This window comes from Gopherus flavomarginatus, chromosome 3 (assembly GCF_025201925.1).
Source record: "Gopherus flavomarginatus isolate rGopFla2 chromosome 3, rGopFla2.mat.asm, whole genome shotgun sequence".
Lineage (NCBI taxonomy): Eukaryota > Metazoa > Chordata > Testudines > Testudinidae > Gopherus > Gopherus flavomarginatus.
Genome location: NC_066619.1, coordinates 39,679,926 through 39,690,126, shown reverse-complemented (window position 1 = coordinate 39,690,126; position 10,201 = coordinate 39,679,926). Strand labels below are relative to the sequence as shown.

General features: G+C 39.6%; 1 protein-coding gene across 2 annotated transcripts in view; it reads right to left on the bottom strand.

The window, feature by feature from the left end:
- Positions 1-4,581: 4,581 nt before the first annotated feature.
- Positions 4,582-10,201, bottom strand: part of NDUFAF2 (NADH:ubiquinone oxidoreductase complex assembly factor 2) — a 151,042-nt gene continuing 145,422 nt past the window's right edge. For both annotated transcript variants that reach the window (XM_050947174.1, XM_050947172.1), the window contains one exon: positions 4,582-5,054. In XM_050947174.1, the coding sequence (XP_050803131.1) occupies positions 4,803-5,054 (252 nt within the window). In that variant the 3' untranslated portion in view covers positions 4,582-4,802. The remainder of the gene's footprint in view (positions 5,055-10,201) is intronic.

Sequence of the window (10,201 nt, the reverse complement as noted above, 5' to 3'; positions counted from 1 at the left end):
GTATTTCAATCAGATATCACTTTCCAGTGAGTTTGAATGCATTGGCTGGGGGGGGGGGGGTTTGGCTTGGTTTGGAATTGTTCAAACATGTCAATATTAAATTAAGGAAGAAAAAATTAAAATGTCTGACTTTCTAAAAATACTGCAGTCTTTGGTTTTCTAGAAGCCTAGGCACTTTGTTTTTATACAGCCTTTTTTCTACTGTTGATTTGTCTTCATTATAGTACTTCTTTTTTTTTTTTTCTGGTTTCAACTTGGCCCTGGAATAGCAGTCCTTGTTTCTGCAGCGGTTAACAGCTTTGCATTCTCATGAGTTTGTCTTATTATATGAACAGTGTTAGCATTTCACATTAACTCAACTAAATTCTTCATGAGTGGCTCTCAAAATCCGCTTCCTGGACTATCAGTAGTCCACTGAGCCTTTTTTGGATAGTTCACAGAAGGAAACTTTTTTACAACCAAGCAGTAGGCAAATTACTTCATTTTCACAATATCCCAATATGAACAACTATTGCCTACAATATGCTTCACAAAATGAATGTAGAGATCCATTTGGCAAATAACTAAATATCATTCCAGGTTTAGGTGATGACAACAGTAACTCTGGAGCAGCAGAGGAACTGCTTTGGATATTACCTGCTTTGAAAGGATGGCATAAGGAAAAGAAACAAAAGCCTCATGTGGTTCTAATGCTGTAAACATTGCAAAGTAAGTTGGAGCTAAGGCTAACATTTAATTGATTTTTCTGTCCAAAGAATAATAGTAAAAATGAAAAATTTGTAGTTTAATATGCTTTAGCAAATCTTAATTTTTATTACTACTTTAATTCCAATGGGTCTGATCCTGTAGTAGCAATCAAGTTTTAGGTCCTGTTCCAATAACATGTCTCTTAATCAGAGCAAACAGAATTGTGTTTTGTCATACCGGATTCTTGTGCCTAGCTCTTCACTTAGTATGTAAAGGATAAACACCTATGAAAGCAGATGCTCTATATTATTGAAAGGAGGAAGTGAATAGGAGATGATAAATACCAATACAAATAAACAGGAAGTTTTGCTCAATCAATCTTAGGGCTTGTCTACACTGGCAATTTAGAGCACTGCAACTTTCTTGTGTGGGGGTGTGAAAAAACAACCCCCTGACAGCAGCAAGCTTCAGTGCTGTAAAGCACCAATGCAGACAATGCACCAGTGCTGGGAGCCATGCCCCTCATAGAGGTGGCTTTTTTAGAGCACTGTGAGAGCTCTCTTGAGTGCTGTGCCATGGCCACATACAAGGCATGTTGATCGTTGCCAGTGTAGACTAGCCCTTAGGTAAGAGTTAGATGTGAAACACTGAGGTGTAATAGTTGGCTTTCTTCTCAGAGTGTTGCTCAAGACAAGTATTGTGAGAATTGTTAGATCTACTGGATTGTCTTCAGTATGGTTACACCTTGGTATTTATACAGTTTTAAAATGGAACAGATTCAAAACTGACAAATAAATTGGGTACTTTTTTAAAAACGTGTTCCTTCTTTATTCTGACTTCTAAAAATGTGTAACAGCTGCAGAGAAAAAGAATGTGCTATCTGTACAATACTTAAGTGTATATTTCCTTAAAGAAAGGGTTCTAAGGAGAATGGGTTCAACATACAGTGGTAAGTGAAAATGATCCAAATTAACTAAGTCTTAGGCATAATCTTCTATTAAAAGTGGTGAGACTTATTGTATGTCACCAATGAATGCACTGTTGTTTATAGTAGACATAGCTCACTCTGTGTGGCAAATGTAAAGGACTCATACTCTTAATCTCCAAATGAAGCATTTGTTAACCAGCTGATGCATTCTGCTTGGGAACATTTGTCTTGTGTTGGAGATGGAAGGTAGGATTTCAACATGCACACAGATTAAAGCCAGATGTAGCCTAGTTAATTTATAGAATCAGAAGGTAGACATGGAAAATGTTATTCGTTTAGTCTATTATTGCAAGATTTCCTATATTAATTTTTTGTTCAGTCACTTTAAATCCCGTGTGTTTCCACCACTTTCCTTTATTTTAATATCCTAGCGTGTGCTGGGTGCCTCCCACTACAGCAAAAACGTGTTAGTAAACGTGGATTCTGAATCTCCTAAAACACTGAAAATCCCAGACGAGGCTACACCCCAGGTTTGGACATATGCAGCCTGGGAGAGGATGAAAGGAACAATGATGATTTGTTAGGAATAACTCAGCATGATGGAGCAAGTAATTTTAAAATGTGCCAGGCTTCTTGTAGACACTGGAGAAGTAAGTTAAAAGCTTCTTGAGAGGGGAGTGGCTTAGAGCAGCTCAAGATTGGGGTGGGGGGGGGCAGGGCTAAATATAAGAGGTGTAACAGAAGCATCAAAACCAACACCTTTGGTAGATGGGATGGACAGAAAGGTGGTACAAAAAAGGTCAGACAACTATGGCCTAGAAGCTAAACTTGAAAAGAGTGGAGCAAGGGGGAATTCAGGCAGTGGCTGGTATCAGGTGGGGTAAGATGGTCTACCTTGACTACTGAACAATGTTGTGAGCTTTAAGATTTTTCTTTTGGCAGCTGCAGGGCAGATACTAGATCCAAACTCACTCTGCTTGTTCTCACACCATGGCATAACCCATCAAAATAATGTATTTTTTTTAAGTATAATACTATTTCCCTTTTGCAAGCAGTAATAACCACACACAGTTTTTCCCTTTATCATATACAATCTTTCATAAGGGTCAGTCTCCACCTCAGATACCATTCAGTACTATTTCTAAAATTGTTTGGGAATATGGTGGGGGAGAGAAGCAGTACCTTAGGGTAATAATATAGTTCTGGCCCTTTACATTTCTTTCCAATTCCATGGCCATAAAATTGATAGAATTTAACAAAAGAATCCAAACTTAATTAAAAATCATGTTTGCCTTCATAATCTATGGTTACAATCTTCTAACTTAACATAAACCAGTGATACTCTTAGGATACAAACACATGGTCCATTCAGCACAAGGGTGGGGCTAACTCTGAAAACTAGTGACAGTAAGCGTTAACCTCAACAGTGATCATTTTAAGAAACATTAAGGGGAGAAGCTGGTTCTTCTCAAAAGGTGCTGGCTCAGTGAAGCAAGAGATCAAAGTGTCAAACCATGTATATGGATAGGAAATGAGAAAGAGAGAGATATATCTTTTCTTCAGCTGCTAAAAGTTTCAGCTACCTCTCAAGGGCCTGAAACCTTAAGTGACCCTTGGACAGGAGCCAAAGCCTCCAGCTCTTCCTGTCTGACAACTTCTGTAATGAAGCTAGGATTTGGTTTGGATAATACACATCGCAAATTAAACATTTTGGGGGTAATGCATAGTTGAAAGACATTCTAACACTGCTATCCAAAGTTGAATATCAAAACAAGGAGTTATGTCTGATATTTTTCATATTTCAATAGTTTTTTGTTTTGCTGTTGAAGCTGTTACAAGTCTGACACCTCCAACACAGAATTTGGGGCCTGTATGCCACAGCTGTTAGGGAGACTGAGCCAGAGCACCCTCCACTGCTATCAGGTGTGCTAAGTCATTAACACAAAGCTCAGATGCTTTTACCACCAAGTTAGGACAACCTGTACAGAGCAGGTTTAATAGCACTGGGGGGAAGAGGGACAAAGAATCTGCCCTGTTTACACTAATTTTTACACTTCTACTATCACTGATGCAGCTACACCATTACTAGCCCTTCCTGTTATGCTGATACGAATTTTATTGGTGTAGACCAGGGGTAGGTAACTTGTGGCACTCACACTGCCCAGGTCCTGGCTACCATTTCGTGGGGCTCTGCAATTTAATTTAAAATGAAGCTTCTCAAACATCTTAAAAACCTTGTTTACATTCAATAATAGTTTAGTTAATATTATAGACTTATAGAAAGAGACCTTCTAAAAACAATGTATTACTGGCACACAAAACCTTAAATTAGAGTGAATAAGTGAAGGCTCAGTACACCACTTCTGAAAGGTTGTTGGCCCCTGGTGTAGACTTTGCCTAGGAGGTCTTAAATTCCTGGAAAATGAGAGGGCCTCTACACTCTGCGCTTATTTGACTCAGACTGATTCCATATAGCACTTTACACTACTTACAGATGGCCAGCAAGAGACACACTTGATTTTACCATCTATTAATGCAGTTACAAAATACAGTCCCCTAACATTAACATAGAATATAGTCTTTCTATATTGTTGAAGTGCTTTATGTTAATAAGGTCAAACAGACCCTAAAATCACCAAGGAGAGCTAACAGCATTGACCATATTAAAAGGCAAAAACAGGCAAGGAACTCTCTGGGATTCCAGAGAAATACGTGATGATTAAGCAACAAATCTAGATTTGATAATGCAAAAGGTCATTTCTAAGCTTCATGTCTACAAATAAGCTATGTGAAATCTATTATGTTAAGACCAGATTATAGTTATATTTAAAAAAAAATAGGTTACCTTTAAGGAAAAATGCCTGTCAAAAGAAAGTATATGATGACATTTTCCTTTCTCAATGAACTAAATAGAATGAACTCAAGAATAACAAAAGACGACCAATTTCTTAAAAAAACCAAACAAATTAAGTAGCAGTAGTTTTATACTAAGATATTCTAATTAGTCACAGTAATAACTAAATTCAGTGATGTCTAAGATCTGGCTGTGTAAAAACAAATCAAAATTAATATATCAGTTTATGTCTCACACAACAGTTGATAAATGAAAAAGTTTTCTTCAGTCATGTTGCTTGTTAGAGCAATTATCTGTGCAATTCACGGGCAAGATTTTTCACGTTACAACTGTTTATTTATTACGGCTACTGCTATCTGGTGGGATCCAGGAACCTGGCTGAAAGGTTTTTGCAGTGCTGGATGGGTCTGGTGAAGGCTCATTCTTTCCATAGTAAGATGATGATGCATGGCCTTTAATTTGAGTTTGAACTGGTTCAGCAACAAGTCCCTCATATTCCTTGGTCTGAAGGAAGCTGTCCTTTTCAGAAGCAGCTGTGATTTTCAGTTTTATTTCTTCTCTATAGATTTCATTCTTAAGAATTTCCTGCAAAAAGCCATCAGGCAAGAAGGAAAGTAGTTAAAGCAGATATCAATGTAATTTACACTACTGAAATAGCATCACTAAAACTCATCAGTATCTTTTTTTCTTAAATTAATTTTATACATTCTCTCTTCATATGCATTTGCAAAATAAAGACAGTCAAAGTGCATTGCTTTGTATTACTGCAATTCTAGTCATAGCTAAAAAAATGCTCCAATATTTTGATTAACTTGTTAAAGCAGAGCTGAATTGCACTATTCAAAGCTGATATTAGATCAAAATGGAAGGCTTATGATGAGAATGTGAAAATACACAAAATTTGCTGCATCTTCCACAGTTTTATGATGTAAGACCTTATATCACACAGTTGTTTCAAATTATCATTTGCATATCACACACATCCGTGATAAATGCAGAGTTGGAAAATGAGGAAGGTGGTCACTGTGGAGAGAGGGCAAGGAAAAAAAGAAGAGCTGTTAGTCCTACAGGAGGAGGGGAGGCGTCAATGGAGACAACACCAAATATAAGCCCCAGATTGTAAGGGTGAATAGGAATCGAGAGGACTTGCAGCCAGTGGGTGCAGGGGATATACCGGAGAATCACATTGTCACTAGGAAAAGGCAGGTCTACGGGATTGGAGACTCCTTACTGAGAAGAATAGACAGGCCTGTAACTAGAGCTGATCGGGAGAACAGATGGGTGTGCTGTCTGCCGGGTGCTAAGATACAGGATGTGGACCTGAGGCTGAAAAGGATCCTAGCGGGAGTGGGAAAGAATCCATTGATTGTCCTTCACGTGGGAACGAATGATATGGCTAGATTCTCGCTGGAATGTATCACGGGAGACTGCCAGACTGGGGAAGACGCTTAAGGAAATCGAGGCTCAGGTGATCTTCAGTGGGATTCTGCTGGTTCCTAGAGAAAGGCGACAAAGGTGTGACAAGATTATGGCAATCAACAGATGGCTCAGGCAGTGGTGCTATAAGGAGGGCTTTGGGATGTACGGTCACTGGGAAGCAGAAGACTGTTCTCTCGGGATGGACTTCACCTGCGTAAGGAGGGAAATAGACTTCTAGGATGGAGGCTCGCCCAACTGATTAAGAGAGCTTTAAACTAGGAATTTGGGGGAGATGGTTGGGAGATGTCCAGGTGATCTCCATGCCGGAATTTAACCTTGAGTGGGAAGAAAACAAAGTAAGAGGGGATACAGCCGTACACAGAAGAATTGACATAAGGAGGAACGGTAGTGTAGATACCACACTAACAGGTGATGCTGGTGGTAGAATACCTGTGCCTAACAGGGTAAAGAATGTCATTGAAGCCAAACGGCAAAAATTAAGATGTCTGTACACTAATGCGAGGAGCCTAGGGAACAAAATGGAGGAACTAGAGCTACTGGTACAGGAAGTGAAACTGGATATTATAGGGATAACAGAAACATGGTGGAATAATAGTCATGGCTGGAGTACAGGTATTGACGGCTATGTGCTGTTTAGGAAAGACAGAAATAAAGGCAAAGGTGGTGGAGTAGCATTGTACATCAATGAGGAGGTTAGCTGTAAAGAAATAAGTGATGGAATGGACAAGACAGAGTCTGTCTGGGCAAAAATCACACTGGGAAAGAAAGTTACTAGAGCCTCCTCTGAGATAGTGCTTGGGGTGTGCTACAGACCGCCAGGATCTGAATTGGATATGGATAGAGACCTCTATAATGTTTTTAATGAAGTAAACACTAATGGGAAATGTGTGATCATGGGAGACTTTAACTTCCCAGATATAGACTGGAGGACAAGTACTAGCAAGAATAGTAGGGCTCAGATTTTTCTGGATGTGATAGCAGATGGATTTCTCCACCAAGTAGTTGAAGAACCATTAGATTTGGTTTTGGTGAGTAGTCAGGACCTCACAGAAGAAATGGTTGTAGGGGACAACCTTGGTTTGAGTGATCATGAGCTAATTCAGTTCAAACTAGATGGAAGGATAAACAAAAATAGATCTGGGACTAGGGTTTTGACTTCTCAAGGGCTAACTTTAAAGAATTAAGGAAATTAGTTAGGGAAGTGGATTGGACTGAAGAACTTGTGGATCTAAATGCGGAGAAGGCCTGGAATTACTTAAGTCGGAGCTGCAGAAACTATCAGAAGCCTGCATCCCAAGAAAGGGGGAAAAAACCATAGGCAGGAGTTGTAGACCAAGCTGGATGAGCAAGTATCTCAGAGAGGTGATTAAGAAAAAGCAGAAAGCCTACAAGGAATGGAAGAAGGGTGGTATTAGCAAGGAAAGCTACCTTAGGGAGGTCAGAACATGTAGGGATAAAGTGAGAAAGGCTAAAAGCCATGTAGAGTTGGACCTTGCAAAGGGAATTAAAACCAATAGTAAAAGGTTCTATAGCCATATAAATAAGAAGAAAACAAAGAAAGAAGAAGTGGGACCGCTAAACACTGAGGATGGAATGGAGGTTAAGGATAACCTAGGCATGGCCCAATATCTAAATAAGTACTTTGCCTCAGTCTTTAATAAGGCTGATGAGGAGCTTAGGGATAATGGAAGGATGACAAATGGGAATGAGGACATGGAGGTGGATATTATCACATCTGAGGTAGAAGTCAAACTTGAAAAACTTAATGGGACAAAATCGGAGGGCCCAGATAATCTTCATCCAAGAATATTAAAGGAACTGGTGCATGAAATTACAAGCCCGTTAGCAAGAATTTTTAATGAATCAGTAAACTCAGGGGTTGCACCGTACGGCTGGACAATTGCTAACATAGTTCCTATCTTTAAGAAAGGGAAAAAAAGTGATCCGAGTAACTATAGGCCTGTTAGTTTGACATCTGCAGTATGTAAGGTCTTGGAAAAAATTTTGAAGGAGAAAGTAGTTAAGGACATTGAGGTCAAGGGTAATTAGGACAAGTTACAACATGGTTTTACTAAAGGTAGATCGTGCCAAACCAACCTGATCTCCTTCTTTGAGAAGGTGACAGATTATTTAGACAAAGGAAATACAGTAGATCTAATTTACCTCAATTTCAGTAAGGCATTTGACACGGTTCCACATGGGGAATTATTAGTCAAATTGGAAAAGATGGGGATCAATATGAAAATTGAAAGGTGGATAAGGAACTGGTTAAAGGGGAGACTCCAATGGGTCGTACTGAAGGGTGAACTGTCAGGCTGGAAGGAGGTTACTAGTGGAGTTCCTCAAGGATCGGTTTTGGGACCAATCTTATTTAACCTTTTTATTACTGACCTTGGCACCAAAAGCGGGAATGTGCTAATAAAGTTTGCAGATGACACAAGGCTGGAGGGTATTGCTAACACGGAGAAGGACCGGGATATCATACAGGAAGATCTGGATGACCTTGTAAACTGGAGTAATAGTAATAGGATGAAATTTAATAGTGAAAAGTGCAAGGTCATGCACTTAGGGATTAATAATAAGAATTTTAGATATACATTGGGGACACATCAGTTGGAAGCAACAGAGGAGGAGAAGGACCTTGGAGTATTGGTTGATCACAGGATGACTATGAGCCGCCAATGTGATATGGCCGTTAAAAAAGCTAATGTGGTTTTAGGATGCATCAGGCGAGATATTTCCAGCAAAGATAAGGAAGTGTTAGTACCGTGTTATAAGGCACTGGAGAGACCTCATGTGGAATACTGTGTGCAGTTCTGGTCTCCCATGTTTAAGAAGGATGAATTCAAACTGGAACAGGTTCAGAGACAGGCTACGAGGATGATCCGAGGAATGGAAAACCTGCTTTATGAAAGGAGACTCTAAGAGCTTGTCTTGTTTAGCCTGGCCAAAAGAAGGCTGAGGGGGGATATGCTTGCTCTTTATAAATATATCAGAGGGATAAATATTAGGGAGGGAGAGGAATTATTTAAGCTTAGTACCAATGTAGACACAAGAACAAATGGGTATAAACTGGACACTAGGACGTTTAGACTTGAAATTAGATGAAGGTTTCTAACTATTAGAGGAGTGAAGTTCTGGAACAGCCTTCCAAGGGGAGTAGTGGGGGCAAAAGACATATCTGGCTTTAAGACTAAGCTTGATAAGTTTATGGAAGGGATGGTATGATGGGATAGCTTAATTTTGGCAACTGATCTTTGATTATCAGCAGATAAGTATGCCCAGTGGTCTGTGATGGGATGTTGGATGGGATGGGATCTGAGTTACTGCAGAGAATTCTTTCCTGAGTGCTGGCTGGTGAGTCTTGCCCACATGCTCAGGGTTTAGCTGATCGCCATATTTGGGGTTGGGAAGGAATTTGCCTCTGGGGCAGATTGGCAGAAGCCCTGGAGGTTTTTTGCCTTCCTCTGCAGTGTGGGGCATGGGTCACTTGCTGGTGGATTCTCTGCAGCTTGAGGTCTTCACACCACAATTTGAAGACTTCAATAACTCGGACATAGGTTAGGGGTTTGTTATGGAAGTGGATGGGTAGGGTTCTGTGGCCTGCTTAGTGCAGGAGGTCAGACTAGATGATCATATTGGTCCCTTCTGACCCTAAAGTCTATGAGTCTATAAAAGGAAGCACCTAAGATCCTTTGTAAAAAAAAACTTAAAAGATCTGATTTAGTTTCATAATCCTGGGGGTAATGTAGTTGTGGCAGAAAACTGTGCTAATGGAGCAGGACAGAATGAACCAGATGCTTCACATAACAACCTCTACAAAAAATTATTAGCACAGCAGCAATCACTAGTAGTGATACTTGCCATCTTGTTGATAGGAAAATCAGAAAGATTCCAAAAAATAGGTATGAGTAGAAATAAAGCAAAATGGGGAAATAGTGCCCAGAAGTGTCTGAAAATAAGAAAAATACTAAATAGTGCCCAGAAGACTCTGAAAATAAGATAAATATTTAATAGTGAAGAAGTGAGTTTTGATTGCCCTTTTCTTTATCTGCTCAGATATATCCCACACTAGGTGATGTTGTATATCAGTAATAAAACTTCCCTAATGCTTAGATTGTATGAAATAGCAAAGACTGAAAAGCAAAAGCAGGAAAGATTACATGCTTTTTATAGTAATTTCCACTCAAGGATCTTAAAACATTTAAAAAACTTCTGTGAAGTAGGTGGTTATGACACTCTGGGATACAATCCTGACCAGTGAGGTGTCACCTCTTCCCTGCTACTTGAGG